The sequence below is a fragment of the Aquarana catesbeiana genome, linkage group LG05 (genome assembly GCF_042186555.1).
Source record: "Aquarana catesbeiana isolate 2022-GZ linkage group LG05, ASM4218655v1, whole genome shotgun sequence".
Classification (NCBI taxonomy): Eukaryota; Metazoa; Chordata; class Amphibia; order Anura; family Ranidae; genus Aquarana; species Aquarana catesbeiana.
Genome location: NC_133328.1, coordinates 653,919,316 through 653,935,547, shown reverse-complemented (window position 1 = coordinate 653,935,547; position 16,232 = coordinate 653,919,316). Strand labels below are relative to the sequence as shown.

The 16,232-nt window shown below is 57.7% G+C and overlaps 1 protein-coding gene across 1 annotated transcript in view; it reads right to left on the bottom strand.

The window, feature by feature from the left end:
* HASPIN (histone H3 associated protein kinase) overlaps positions 1 to 16,232 on the bottom strand; it is a gene marked incomplete in the record, with an annotated part of 41,829 nt that overhangs the window by 21,697 nt on the left and 3,900 nt on the right. Inside the window, 4 exon segments of the mRNA XM_073632617.1 lie at positions 1,010 to 1,903; positions 1,906 to 2,265; positions 3,562 to 3,676; positions 9,825 to 9,983. Of these exon segments, the coding sequence (XP_073488718.1) occupies positions 1,010 to 1,903; positions 1,906 to 2,265; positions 3,562 to 3,676; positions 9,825 to 9,983 (1,528 nt within the window).

The following is a 16,232-nucleotide window of genomic DNA, read 5'->3' as shown; positions in this document are numbered from 1 at the left end:
ACCTCCCTCCTACTCCTCCCCCCAGAACTCTCACCTCCCTCCTACTCCTCCCCCCAGAACTCTCACCTCCCTCCTACTCCTCCCCCCAGAACTCTCACCTCCCTCCTGCTCCTCCCCCCAGAACTCTCACCTCCCTCCTACTCCTCCCCCCAGAACTCTCACCTGCCTCCTGCTCCCCCCCCCCAGAACTCTCACCTCCCTCCTGCTCCTCCCCCCAGAACTCTCACCTCCCTCCTGCTCCTCCCCCCCAGAACTCTCACCTCTCTCCTACTCCTCCCCCCAGAACTCTCACCTTCATCCTACTCCTCCCCCCAGAACTCTCACCTCCCTCCTGCTCCTCCCCTCCCCCAGAACTCTCACCTCCTTCCCGCTCCTCCCCCCAGAACTCTATTTTCCCTCCTGCTCCTCCCCCCAGAACTCTCACCTCCCTCCTGCTCCCCCCCACCAGAACACTCACCTCCTTCTCCTCCCCCCAGAACTCTCACCTCCCTCCTGCTCCTCCCCCCAGAACTCACCTCTCTCCTACTCCTCCCCCAGAACTCTCCCCTCCCTCCTACTCCTCCCCCCAGAACTCACCTCTCTCCTACTCCTCCCCCCAGAACTCACCTCTCTCCTACTCCTCCCCCCAGAACTCACCTCTCTCCTACTCCTCCCCCCAGAACTCACCTCTCTCCTACTCCTCCCCCAGAACTCTCACCTCCCTCCCGCTCCTCCCCCCAGAACTCTCACCTCCCTCCTGCTCCTCCCCCCAGAACTCTCACCTCCTTCCTGCTCCTCCCTCCAGAACTCTCATTTCCCTCCTGATCCTCCCCCCAGAACTCTCACCTTCATCCTTCTCACCCCAGAACTCTCACCTTCATCCTTCTCCCCCCAGAACTCTTCCCTCCCTCCTACTCCTCCCCCCAGAATTCTCACCTCCCTCCTGCTCCCCCCCCCAGAATTCTCACCTCCCTCCTGCTCCCCCCCCCCAGAACTCACACCTTCTTCCTTCTCACCTCAGAACTCTTACCTCCTTGTCCCGGAACAGAGACATGTCCCCATAATCCTGGAAGGAAAGCTGCTTCTGGGCCTTGGTGGACTTTTTCCTGCGGTTTCCCCATCTCTTTACACTGAAGCCACTAATACAGACTTTCCTCCCCGTGGTCTCCTGAGGAGCCGCAGAGCTCTGAATTCGGCTCTTTGGCATAGAGGAGATCACCAGGGGGGTCTTCATTCCCGTCTCTAAAGTCAGTGAGGTGAGATCGGTACCAAAGGCCCGTAGACGTGGCTCAACGCTCTGAGTCTTAGACAAGTTTTTATCCTGAAAATATTTAGTAACGGAATGGCGGTCCAGTTGTACAACCGGCTGCATTTGGCTGAGACTCATATCTCTCAAAGGCAGAATTAAACTGCCCACATCCACGTTATGAACCCGCAGAGGTCCCTGAGGACATTTCTCCTCTTTCTGCCTTTCCAGATATTCACTAACTGCGTCTGGATGCAACTTTACAACTGGCTGGAATGTTCTTCTTCTGAAATACTTCCACTTATCTGCCGAATTTCCCTTCAGGAACCTGCTGGACGGGCTGTCATCCAACATGGCGGCCTCCTCCACCAACAGGTCCTTCACAGAGGTGTGGGGCAAATCCTCAGCAGAGAAGAGCTCAGAACTGGCACAGAAGACATTGCTGTCCCCTCGTCTGTGCTTCTCATTTCCCTCATCCAGGCAGAAAAGAGATGGAGAGGAGGAAACACTGACAGGGGACAAAAGGCACAAAGAGGATCTTCCATTGGATACCTTAATGCTCAGACATTTTACCCCAGATCCTGCCGCGTTGGCAGAATTCGGGTTGGTGGGTGACCCAAGCTTGGACTCATGCATATAGCTTTTCTCATTGGTTCTGCTGGATGGTTGTGTCACTCTTCTCTGATCTTCCCTAAGATCAGAAATTCCATTGACGCTATGCCGCTGTGCCATTCTTCTGGAATGTCCCGGTACAACAGGTCCTCTTTCTTCTCTCCATCAGTAGAATGGGCCTCAGAGCAGCATCTGACAACACTGTCCTCCAGGGGCTCACACAGCGCCAGCTGCCTGACAAAAGACTTCTCTGTCCTCGGCATGGCGGTCAGCAGAACGGAGGGGGTGCTGGAGAGGAGAGGAGCTTTCTGAAGAGGACTGGGCAGCGCGTCCGTAGAGGAGTCCAGAATACTGATGACTTCTGTACACAGCTTCCGCTTCTTCACTTCAAAGTCATGGAAAGAGTCCCGAGTCAAAGGTGTGCGCTGCTGAGAAAACACCAGAAGATAGAATACATGGGTCGTACTACTCACATCTCCATGGGCTGCAATTGTATGGGCTACACTACTCATCCCCAAACCCATATGGGCTACTCATGCCTACATGGGCTGCAATCCCATGGGCCATACTGCTTACCCCCTGATTCCATGTGGGCTACACACACCTCCATGGCTACATGGGCTGCAATCCCATGGGCCATACTGCTCACCCCAATCCCATATGGGCAACTCACACCTCCATGGGCTGCAATGCTATGGGCTACACTACTTACCCTCAAACCCATATGGGCTACCTTACTCCCACCTTCATGCCTACACGGGCTACAATCCCATGGGCCATACTGCTCACCCCCGAACCCATATGGGCTACACTACTCATACTTCCATGCCTACATGGGCTGCAATGCTATGGACCATACTGCTTACCCCCCGATTCCATGTGGGCTACACACACCTCCATGGCTACATGGGCTGCAATCCCATGGGCCATACTGCTCACCCCAATCCCATATGGGCAACTCACACCTCCATGGGCTGCAATGCTATGGGCTACACTACTCACCCTCAAACCCATACGGGCTACCTTACTCCCACCTTCATGCCTACACGGGCTACAATCCCATGGGCCATACTGCTCACCCCCGAACCCATATGGGCTACACTACTCATACTTCCATGCCTACATGGGCTGCAATGCTATGGGCCATACTGCTTACCCCCCCGATTCCATGTGGGCTACACACACCTCCATGGCTACATGGGCTGCAATCCCATACTGCTCACCACAATCCCATATGGGCTACTCACACCTCCATGGGCTGCAATGCTATGGGCTACACTAATAACCCTTAAACCCATATGGGCTACCTTACTCCCACCTGCATGCCTACATGGGCTGCAATGCTATGGGCCATACTGCTTACCTCCAATCCCATATGGGCTACCCTACTCATACCTCTGTGCCTGCATGGGCTGCTCACACCTGATGTCAATGCGGACCACACTGCCTCCATTCACCACACTCCAACACATATCTGTAGTAGGTATATATGTAGCCGTATACAGTGACACCATGTAGGATCACTCTGGATATGGAGTAGCGGTCTATAGAGTCATAGGGCAGACATATGGCCCACATGAAGGTCTGCATTTATGGACGGGCCAATAAAGATCAGACCCTGCACACCATGTGACCTCACCGCCCAATCCCATGATGACCTCCTCTGGGCCCCCTAGTGAGCGACTCAGTATAGGCTTAGCGCCCTCTTCACAGAGATCTCTTACCGCCGGCCTTTTGGGTCTCCCACTCAGAGGCTTCATACTGGCAGGTGGAGCTTTACGCCGGAAGGTCACGAACTTCCGAAAAGGCGTGGTGAAGATGAGAGGAGGATCACAACTCCTGGGGAGAGAGGTGATTGGAGGGCGTTCAGTCAATGAACAACCAATCAGAAGAGACATTCACTAATACCAAATATTCACCAGCAAGTTAGTCTGCAGGTCACTAATCCCCCGAGCTGAGAACTACCAGGTTCTCCCTTCTGTGTGCCGATACTGACCACCCGCCCCCCTCAGCTGCAGGTTACCGTCCCCGATCTGTAACTGATAACTAAAATGTGTGTAAGACCGACCATACACTCTACAATCTCCTCCCATCTTCCCATATAGTGTACTGCCCACGGTCATAGGCTCCACATACTGCCCACCATCATACTCTCCACTGCTCTACATACTGCCCACCATCATACCCTCCACTGCTCTACATACTGCCCACCATCATACCCTCCATTGCTCTACATACTGCCCACCATCATACTCTCCACTGCTCTACATACTGCCCAACATCATACTCTCCACATACTGCCCACCATCATACTCTCCACTGCTCTACATACTGCCCACCATCATACCCTCCACTGCTCTACATACTGCCCACCATCATACCCTCCATTGCTCTACATACTGCCCACCATCATACTCTCCACTGCTCTACATACTGCCCAACATCATACTCTCCACATACTGCCCACCATCATACTCTCCACTGCTCTACATACTGCCCACCATCATACCCTCCACTGCTCTACATACTGCCCACCATCATACTCTCCACTGCTCTACATACTGCCCACCGTCATACTCTCCACTGCTCTACATACCGCCCACCGTCATACTCTCCACTGCTCTACATACCACCCTCCATCATACCCTCCACTGCTCCACATACCGCCCACCATCATACTCTCCACTGCTCTACATACCGCCCACCATCATACCCTCCACTGCTCTACATACCGCCCACCATCATACCCTCCACTGCTCTACATACCGCCCACCCATCATACCCTCCACTGCTCTACATACTGCGCACAATCATACTCTCCACTGCTCTACATACTGCCCACCATCATACCCTCCACTGCTCTACATACTGCCCACCATCATACCCTCCACTGCTCTACATAGCGCCCACCATCATACTCTCCACTGCTCTACATAGCGCCCACCATCATACCCTCCACTGCTCTACATAGCGCCCACCATCATACTCTCCACTGCTCTACATAGCGCCCACCATCATACCCTCCACTGCTCTACATACCGCCCACCATCATACCCTCCACTGCTCTACATACTGCCCACCATCATACCCTCCACTGCTCTACATACTGCCCACCATCATACCCTCCACTGCTCCACATACCGCCCACCATCATACTCTCCACTGCTCTACATAGCGCCCACCATCATACCCTCCAATGCTCTACATACCGCCCACCATCATACCCTCCACTGCTCCACATACTGCCCACCATCATACTCTCCACTGCTCTACATACCGCCCACCATCATACCCTCCACTGCTCTACATAGCGCCCACCGTCATACCCTCCACTGCTCTACATACTGCCCGCTGTCATACCCTCCACTGCCCAACATACTGTGCACCGTCATACCCTTCATTGCTCTACATACTGCCCGCCCACATACCTTTCACTGCTCTACATACTGCCCACTCACATACCTTTCACTGCTCTACATACCGCCCACAATCATACCCTCCACTGTCCACAATCATACCCTCCACTGCCCACAATCATACCCTCCACTGCCCACAATCATACCCTCCACTGCTCTAGATACTGCCCACCATCATACCCTCCACTGCTCTACATACTGCCCACCATCATACCCTCCACTGCTCTACATACCGCCCACCATCATACTCTCCACTGTTCTACATACCGCCCACCATCATACTCTCCACTGCTCTACATACCGCCCACCATCATACTCTCCACTGCTCTACATAGCGCCCACCATCATACCCTCCAATGCTCTACATACCGCCCACAATCATACCCTCCATTGCTCTATATACTGCCCACCGTCATACCCTCCCACTGCTCTACATACTGCCCGCTGTCATACCCTCCACTGCCCAACATACTGCCCACCGTCATACCCTCCAGTGCCCAACATACTGCCCACCGTCATACCCTCCAGTGCTCTACATACTCCCCACCGTCATACCCTCCACTGCTCTACATACTGCCCACCATCATACCCTCCACTGCTCTACATACTGCCCACCATCATACCCGCCACTGCTCTACATACTGCCCACCATCATACCCGCCACTGCTCTACGTACCACCCACCGTCCTACCCGCCACTGCTCTACGTACCGCCCACCGTCCTACCCGCCACTGCTCTACATACTGCCCACCGTCATACCCGCCACTGCTCTACATACTGCCCACCGTCATACCCTCCACTGCTCTACATACCGCCCACCGTCATACCCTCCACTGCCCACCGTTATACCCGTCACTGCCCTACATACTACCCATCGTCATACCCTCCACTGCTCTACATACTGCCCACCGTCATACCCGCCACTGCTCTACATACCGCCCACTATCATACCCTCCACTGCTCTACATACCGCCCACCATCATACCCTCCACTGCTCTACATACCGCCCACCATCATACCCTCCACTGCTCTACATACCGCCCACCATCATACCCTCCACTGCTCTACATAGCGCCCACCATCATACCCTCCACTGCTCTACATAGCGCCCACCATCATACCCTCCACTGCTCTACATAGCGCCCACCATCATACCCTCCACTGCTCTACATACTGCCCACCATCATACCCTCCACTGCTCTACATACTGCCCACCATCATACCCTCCACTGCTCTACATACTGCCCACCATCATACCCTCCACTGCTCTACATAGCGCCCACCATCATACCCTCCAATGCTCTACATACTGCCCACCAACATACCCTCCAATGCTCTACATAGCGCCCACCATCATACCCTCCACTGCTCTACATAGCACCCACCATCATACTCTCCATTGCTCTACATAGCGCCCACCATCATACTCTCCACTGCTCTACATAGCGCCCACCATCATACCCTCCACTGCTCTACATAGCGCCCACCAACATACCCACCACTGCTCTACATAGCGCCCACCATCATACCCTCCACTGCTCTACATACTGCCCACCATCATACCCTCCACTACTTTACATACTGCCCACCATCATACCCTCCACTGCTCTACATACCGCCCACCATCATACTCTTCACTGCTCTACATACCGCCCACCATCATACCCTCCACTGCTCTACATAGCGCCCACCATCATACCCTCCACTGCTCTACATACTGCCCGCTGTCATACCCTCCACTGCCCAACATACTGTGCACCGTCATACCCTTCACTGCTCTACATACTGCCCGCCCACATACCTTTCACTGCTCTACATACCGCCCACAATCATACACTCCACTGCCCACAATCATACCCTCCACTGCCCACAATCATACCCTCCACTGCTCTATATACTGCCCACCATCATACCCTCCACTGCTCTACATACTGCCCACCATCATACCCTCCACTGCTCTACATACTGCCCACCATCATACTCTCCACTGCTCTACATACCGCCCACCATCATACTCTCCACTGCTCTACATAGCGCCCACCATCATACCCTCCAATGCTCTACATACCGCCCACAATCATACCCTCCACTGCTCTATATACTCCCCACCGTCATACCCTCCACTGCTCTACATACTGCCCGCTGTCATACCCTCCACTGCCCACCATCATACCCTCCACTGCCCACCGTCATACCCTCCAGTGCTCTACATACTCCTGACCGTCATACCCTCCACTGCTCTACATACTGCCCACCATCATACCCTCCACTGCTCTACATACTGCCCACCATCATACCCGCCACTGCTCTACATACCACCCACCGTCCTACCCGCCACTGCTCTACGTACCACCCACCGTCCTACCCGCCACTGCTCTACATACTGCCCACCGTCATACCCGCCACTGCTCTACATACTGCCCACCGTCATACCCGCCACTGCTCTACATACTGCCCACCGTCATACCCTCCACTGCTCTACATACCACCCACCGTCATACCCTCCACTGCCCACCGTTATACCCGTCACTGCCCTACATACTACCCATCGCCATACCCTCCACTGCTCTACATACTGCCCACCATCATACCCTCCACTGCTCTACATACCGCCCACCATCATACCCTCAACTGCTCTACATACCTCCCACCATCATACCCTCCACTGCCCACCGTTATACCCGTCACTGCCCTACATACTACCCATCGTCATACCCTCCACTGCTCTACATACTGCCCGCCGCCATACCCTACAATGCTCTACATAGCGCCCACCATCATACCCTCCAATGCTCTACATAGCGCCCACCAACATACCCACCACTGCTCTACATAGCGCCCACCATCATACCCTCCACTGCTCTACATACTGCCCACCATCATACCCTCCACTGCTCTACATACTGCCCACTATCATACCCTCCACTGCTCTACATACCGCCCACCATCATAATCTCCACTGCTCTACATAGCGCCCACCATCATACACTCCAATGCTCTACATACCGCCCACCATCATACCCTCCACTGCTCCACATACTGCCCACCATCATACTCTCCACTGCTCTACATAGCGCCCACCATCATAACCTCCACTGCTCTACATACTGCCCGCTGTCATACCCTCCACTGCCCAACATACTGTGCACCGTCATACCCTTCACTGCTCTACATACTGCCCGCCCACATACCTTTCACTGCTCTACATACTGCCCACTCACATACCTTTCACTGCTCTACATACCGCCCACAATCATACCCTCCACTGCCCACAATCATACCCTCCACTGCTCTATATACTGCCCACCATCATACCCTCCACTGCTCTACATACTGCCCACCATCATACCCTCCACTGCCCACAATCATACCCTCCACTGCTCTATATACTGCCCACCATCATACTCTCCACTGCTCTACATACCGCCCACCATCATACCCTCCAATGCTCTACATACCGCCCACAATCATACCCTCCACTGCTCTATATACTGCCCACCGTCATACCCCCCCACTGCTCTACATACTGCCCGCTGTCATACCCTCCACTGCTCTACATACTGCCCACCATCATACCCTCCACTGCCCACAATCATACCCTCCACTGCTCTATATACTGCCCACCATCATACTCTCCACTGCTCTACATACCGCCCACCATCATACCCTCCAATGCTCTACATACCGCCCACAATCATACCCTCCACTGCTCTATATACTGCCCGCTGTCATACCCTCCACTGCCCACAATCATACCCTCCACTGCTCTATATACTGCCCACCATCATACTCTCCACTGCTCTACATACCGCCCACCTTCATACCCTCCACATACCGCCCACCATCATACCCTCCACTGCCCACAGTTATACCCGTCACTGCCCTACATACTACCCATCGTCATACCCTCCACTGCACTACATACTGCCCGCCGCCATACCCTCCACTGCTCCACATACTGCCCACCGCCATACCCTTCACTGCTCTACATACTGCCCTCCATCATACCCTCCACTGCTCTACATACTGCCCGCTGTCCTACCCTCCACACTCCTCTCCTGTACATATGAAAAGCACAACTCTGGCCCGAACCCTGGGACAAAGCTCTCTTGGCCATACTTCCTGTATTTAGCTGACAGCAGGCTGAAGTTTGCTGTTGACTGACATGACTCAGGTGCTCCAGACTCAGGAGGGAGCCTGACTTTAATGTAGGGATCCCCCCAGATTCCTGACCGGCAGCTGGCTTAGCCTCTTAGCGCACCGCTAAGAGTCTGAGCCAACTGCTGCTGCCCGCTCCACAGCCCGGCGCTCTAGTGAGCTCTGGAGGGGCGGAGCAGAGAGCCGGTGAATGACAATCACTGCTTAGAGGGAAGAGCTGAGCGATCAGCGGTCTTTGTTCGCTCAGTTCTCAGCTTTAGAGTCGGCGGGGGAGGGATGCTGCATCCACCTAGGTGACTATGTGTGGCAGTTTTGTTATTAATCCCATCTTTCTCCAACTTCTTCTATTGGCTGGCCTGGAGCTCCTCCCCTCCAGATTTCTTCAAATAAGGGCAAAAACCAGCAGTGCAGACCTGGCAGTGAGTGTCTCATTCTCCTTATCGGACACTTCACATGGAGACTTCGACTTCTCCCGCCTCTTAGGAGGAGCCGTCTTCTTCTTCCTCTTCTTCCTGGAGACTGTGGCCTTCTCAGGAGGCTTCAGCTTCTTCTTGTGGCCGACTTTTGTCCTACTAAACAGACAAGAGTCAGAAGAGTCACCTTCATGGTGGGATCACCGCGGAGCACCATCATCAAAGCTGTAGACTTATCAATATTGGAAATTATATTAATATATTAAAGATTATGAGAATTGACTTCACAGTTACAGAGAGCTTAATGCATGGGGTCCCCAAACTGACCACTTTCCTGTCCTCCAGACCTTAGACGGCCAGACTGTGGCCAGTGATGGTCAATGCCCGGGGCTGGGGTAGTCAGTGGTCAATAAAAGTCAACAATGCCCCAAAGATGGTGAGCTATGGGAGTTAAAATGACCTAGTGCCTGTGTATTATGGGAGGAGGAATAGTGCCCCATCATTGGTATCAGTGGGAGGAATAGTTCCCCTATCATTGGTATCAGTGGGAGGAATAGTTCCCCTATCATTGGTGTCAGTGGAAGGAATAGTGTCCCATCATTGGTGTCAGTGGAAGGAATAGTGTCCCATCATTGGTGTCAGTGGGAGGAATAGTGTCCCATCATTGGTATCAGTGGGAGGAATAGTGTCCCATCATTGGTGTCAGTGGGAGGAATAGTGTCCCATCATTGGTGTCAGTGGGAGGAATAGTGCCCCATCATTGGTATCAGTGGGAGGAATAGTGCCCCATCATTGGTGTCAGTGGGAGGAATAGTGCCCCATCATTGGTGTCAGTGGGAGGAATAGTGTCCCATCATTGGTGTCAGTGGGAGGAATAGTGCCCCATCATTGGTGTCAGGAAAAGAAGCAGAGGGGGGGTGTAGGAGGAGAAGCAGGGGGGGGGTGGAGGAGGAGGAGAAGCAGAGGGGGGGGGGGGGTGGAGGGGAAGCCAAGAAAGAGGGGGGGTGGAGGAGGAGAAGCAGAGGGGAGGGGGGGTGGAGGGGAAGCCAAGAAAGAGGGGGGGTAGGAGGAGTATCAGCAGAGGAGAGGGGGGGTGGAGGAGGATCAGCAGAGGAGAGGGGGGGTGGAGGAGGATCAGCAGAGGAGAGGGGGGGTGGAGGAGGATCAGCAGAGGAGAGGGGGGGTGGAGGAGTATCAGCAGAGGAGAGGGGGGGTGGAGGAGTATCAGCAGAGGAGAGGGGGGGTGGAGGAGGATCAGCAGAGGAGAGGGGGGTGGAGGAGGAGAAGCAGAGGAGAGGGGGGGTGGAGGAGAAGTAGAGGGGGGGGTGGAGAAGTAGAGGGGGGGGTGTAGGAGGAGAAGCAGAGGAGAGGGGGTGGAGGAGAAGCAGAGGAGAGGGGGGGAGGAGAAGCAGGGGGGGTGGAGGAGGAGAAGCAGAGGAGGGGGGAGGAGGAGCAGCAAAGGAGGGGGGAGGAGGAGGAGGAGGAGGAGGAGGAGAAGTAGAGGGGAGGGTGGAGGAGGAGAAGTAGAGGGGGGGTGGAGGAGGAGGTGGGTGAGGAGGAGGAGGAGGAGGAGGAGGAGGAGGAGGAGGAGGAGGAGAAGTAGAGGGGAGGGTGGAGGAGGAGAAGTAGAGGGGGGGGTGGAGGAGGAGGAGGATGAGGAGAAGTAGAGGGGGGGGTTGAGGAGAAGTAGAGGGGGGGTGGAGGAGGAGAAGTAGAGGGGGGTGGAGGAGGAGAAGTAAATGGGGGGGTGGAGGAGGAGAAGTAAAGGGGGGGTGGAGGAGAAGTAGAGGGGGGGGGGGTGGAGGAGAAGAAGCAGAGGAGAGGGGGGTGGAGGAGAAGTAAGGGTGGGGTGGAGGAGAAGTAGAGGGGGGGTGGAGGAGGAGAAGTAGAGGGGGGGTGGAGGAGGAGAAGTAGAGGGGGGGTGGAGGAGGAGAAGTAGAGGGGGGGTGGAGGAGGAGAAGTAGAGGGGGGGTGGAGGAGGAGAAGTAGAGGGGGGGTGGAGGAGGAGAAGCAGAGGAGGGGGGGGGGAAGCAGAGGAGAGGGGTGGTAGGAGGAGAAGGAGAGGGGGAGGAGAAGCAGAGGAGAGGGGGGGAGAAGCAGAGGGGGGTGTAGGAGGAGAAGCAGAGGAGAGGGGGGGAGGAGAAGCAGAGGAGAGGGGGGGAGGAGAAGCAGAGGAGGGGGGGGAGAAGCAGAGGGGGGGTGCAGGAGGAGAAGCAGAGGAGAGGGGGGGGGGAGGAGAAGCAGAGGAGAGGGGGGGTGAAGGAGGAGAGGGGGGGGTGGAGGAGAAGCAGAGGGGGGGGGTGGAGGAGGAGAAGCAGAGGAGAGGGGGGGAGGAGAAGCAGAAGAGGGGGGGGAGGAGAAGCAGAGGAGAGGGGGGGGAGAAGCAGAGGGAGGGTGTAGGAGTTGAGGGAGGGTGGAGGAGGAGAGGCAGAGGAGAGGGGGGGTGGAGGAGGATCAGCAGAGGAGAGGGGGCGTGGAGGAGGAGAAGTAGAGGGGGGGTGGAGTAGGAGAAGCAGAGGAGAGGGGGGGTGGAGGAGGAGAAGCAGAGGAGAGGGGGGGTGGAGGAGGAGAGGCGGGGTGGAGGAGAAGCAGAGGGGGGTGGAGTGGAGAAGTAGAGGAGGAGGTGGAGGAGAAGTAGAGGGGGGGTGGAGGAGGAGAAGCAGAGGAGGGGAGGTGGAGGAGAAGTAGAGGGGGGTGGAGGAGGAGAAGCAGAGGGGGGGTGGAGGAGGAGAAGCAGAGGAGAGGGGGGGTGGAGGAGGAGAGGGGGGTGGAGGAGAAGCAGAGGGGGGTGGAGGAGGAGAAGCAGAGGAGAGGGGGGGGGGAGAAGCAGAGGAGAGGGGGGGGGGGGAGAAGCAGAGGAGAGGGGGGGGGAGAAGCAGAGGAGAGGGGGGGGGGAGAAGCAGAGGAGAGGGGGGGGGGAGAAGCAGAGGAGAGGGGGGGGGGAGAAGCAGAGGAGAGGGGGGAGGAGAAGCAGAGGAGAGGGGGGGGAGAAGCAGAGGAGAGGGGGGAGGAGAAGCAGAGGAGAGGGGGGGGAGAAGCAGAGGGGGGTGTAGGAGGAGAAGCAGAGGGGGGGTGGTGGAGGAGGAGAAGCAGAGGAGAGGGGGGGGGGGGAGGAGAAGCAGAGGAGAGGGGGGGGGTGGAGGAGGAGAAGCAGAGGAGGGGGGGGTGGAGGAGGAGAAGCAGAGGAGAGGGGGAGTGGAGGAGAAGTAGGGGGGGTGGGGTGGAGGAGAAGTAGGGGGGTGGAGGAGGAGAAGCAGAGGAGGGGGGTGGAGGAGAAGAAGCAGAGGGGGGGGTGAAGGAGGAGGAGAAGCAGGGGGGGGGGAGGAGAAGTAGAGGGGGGGTGGAGGAGGAGAAGTAGAGGGGGGGGGGGTGAAGGAGAAGTAGAGGGGGGTGGAGGAGGAGAAGCAGGGGGGGTGGAGGAGGAGAAGCAGGGGGGGTGGAGGAGGAGAAGTAGAGGGGGGGGGGAGAAGCAGAGGAGAGGGGGGGTGGAGGAGGAGAAGCAGAAGAGAGGGGGGGGTGGAGGAGGAGAAGCAGAAGAGGGGGGGGGTGGAGGAGGAGAAGCAGAAGAGGGGGGGGTGGAGGAGGAGAAGCAGAGGAGAGGGGGGGTGGAGGAGGAGAAGCAGAGGAGAGGGGGGGGTGGAGGAGAAGTAGAGGGGGGGTGGTGGAGAAGCAGAGGGGGGGTGGTGGAGAAGCAGAGGGGGGGTGGAGGAGAAGCAGAGGGGGGTGGAGGAGAAGTAGAGGGGGGGGGTGGAGGAGGAGAAGCAGAGGAGAGGGGGGGGGTGGAGGAGAAGTAGAGGGGGGGGTGGTGGAGAAGTAGGGGGGGTGGTGGAGAAGTAGAGGGGGGGGTGGAGGAGAAGTAGAGGGGGGGTGGAGGAGGAGAAGTAGAGGGGGGGTGGAGGAGGAGAAGTAGAGGGGGGGGTGGAGGAGGAGAAGTAGAGGAGGGGGGGTGGAGGAGAAGCAGAGGAGGGGGGTGGAGGAGAAGCAGAGGAGGGGGGTGGAGGAGAAGCAGAGGAGGGGGGTGGAGAAGTGGGGGGGTGGAGGAGAAGCAGAGGGGGGGTGGAGGAGAAGTAGAGGGGGGGTGGAGGAGAAGCAGAGGAGAGGGGGGGTGGAGGAGAGGGGGGGGTGGAGAAGTAGAGGGGGTGGAGGAGAAGTAGAGGGGGGGGTGGAGGAGAAGCAGAGGGGGGGTGGAGGAGAAGCAGAGGGGGGGTGGAGGAGGAGAAGCAGAGGGGGGGTGGAGGAGGAGAAGCAGAGGGGGGGTGGAGGAGGAGAAGCAGAGGGGGGGTGGAGGAGGAGAAGCAGAGGGGGGGTGGAGGAGGAGAAGCAGAGGGGGGGTGGAGGAGGAGAAGCAGAGGGGGGGTGGAGGAGGAGAAGCAGAGGGGGGGGTGGAGGAGGAGAAGCAGAGGGGGGGTGGAGGAGGAGAAGCAGAGGGGGGGTGGAGGAGGAGAAGCAGAGGGGGGGTGGAGGAGGAGAAGCAGAGGGGGGGTGGAGGAGGAGAAGCAGAGGGGGGGTGGAGGAGGAGAAGCAGAGGGGGGGTGGAGGAGAAGTAGAGGGGGGGGAGGAGGAGAAGTAGAGGGGTGGAGGAGGAGAAGTAGAGGGGGGGTGGAGGAGAAGCAGAGGGGGGGTGGAGGAGAAGCAGAGGGGGGTGGAGGAGAGCAGAGGGGGGGTGGAGGAGAAGCAGAGGGGGGGGTGGTGGAGAAGTGGGGGGGGGTGGAGGAGAAGTAGAGGGGGGTGTAGGAGAAGCAGAGGAGAGGGGGGGGGTGGAGAAGTAGAGGGGGGGTGGAGGAGAAGCAGAGGGGGGGGTGGAGGAGAAGTAGAGGGGGGGTGGAGGAGAAGCAGAGGGGGGGTGGTGGAGAAGTGGGGGGGGGTGGAGGAGAAGTAGAGGGGGGTGTAGGAGAAGCAGAGGAGAGGGGGGGGGTGGAGAAGTAGAGGGGGGGTGGAGGAGAAGCAGAGGGGGGGTGGAGGAGAAGCAGAGGGGGGGTGGAGGAGAAGCAGAGGGGGGGGGGGTGGAGGAGAAGCAGAGGGGGGGGGTGGAGGAGAAGCAGAGGGGGGGTGGAGGAGAAGCAGAGGGGGGGTGGAGGAGAAGCAGAGGGGGGGTGGTGGAGAAGCAGAGGGGGGGGTGGAGGAGAAGCAGAGGGGGGGGGTGGAGGAGAAGCAGAGGGGGGGTGTGGAGGAGAAGCAGAGGGGGGGTGTGGAGGAGAAGTAGAGGGGGGGTGGTGGAGAAGTAGAGGGGGGTGGAGGAGAAGTAGAGGGGGGTGGAGGAGGAGAAGCAGAGGGGGGGGGGAGAAGCAGAGGAGAGGGGGGGGTGGAGGAGTTGAGGGGGGGGAGGAGAAGGAGAAGCAGAGGAGGGGGGGTGGAGGAGAGGGGGGGTGGAGGAGAAGTAGAGGGGGGGGGTGGAGGAGAAGTAGAGGGGGGTGGAGGAGAAGCAGAGGGGGGTGGAGGAGGAGAAGCAGAGGAGAGGAGGGGGGGTGGAGGAGAAGTAGAGGGGGGGTGGTGGAGGAGAAGTAGAGGAGGAGGGGGGGTGGAGGAGGAGAAGCAGAGGAGAGGGGGGGGTGGAGGAGAGGGGGGGTGGAGGAGAAGTAGAGGGGGGGGTGGAGGAGAAGTAGAGGGGGGTGGAGGAGAAGCAGAGGGGGGTGGAGGAGAAGCAGAGGGGGGTGGAGGAGGAGAAGCAGAGGGGGGGGGAGGAGAAGCAGAGGAGAGGAGGGGGGGTGGAGGAGAAGTAGAGGGGGGGTGGTGGAGGAGAAGTAGAGGGGGGGTGGAGGAGGAGAAGCAGAGGGGGGGTGGAGGAGAAGCAGAGGGGGGGGTGGAGGAGAAGCAGAGGGGGGGTGGAGGAGAAGCAGAGGGGGGGTGGTGGAGAAGTAGAGGGGGGGTGGAGGAGGAGAAGCAGAGGAGGGGGGGTGGAGGAGAGGGGGGGTGGAGAAGTAGAGGGGTGGTGGAGGAGGAGAAGCAGAGGAGGGGGGGGGTGGTGGAGGAGAGGGGGGGTGGAGAAGTAGAGGGGTGGTGGAGGAGGAGAAGTAGAGGAGGAGGGGGGGTGGTGGAGGAGAAGTAGAGGGGGGGTGGTGGAGGAGAGGGGGGGTGGAGAAGTAGAGGGGGGGGTGGAGGAGGAGAAGCAGAGGAGGGGGGGGGGTTGGAGGAGTTGAGGGGGGGGGGGGAGGAGAATTTTTATTGATAGGAAGATGTTGATCACATGGAAGGAATAGAAGAGATATTGATAAACATTGTATAAAGTATCAGGAAGTCATATGGGGGTGGGGGTGGGGGGGGGTGGAGGGGGAGGGGTCCACATACCGGACGGGGTAGCGGGAAGCTGCTGACATCTCATTGTAACTTGTGGACAGGAATTCCCACTACAAGACACGCCCCCAAACTTCCTGTACTTGACATTAACCCTTCCCTCCCCCACTCACTGCT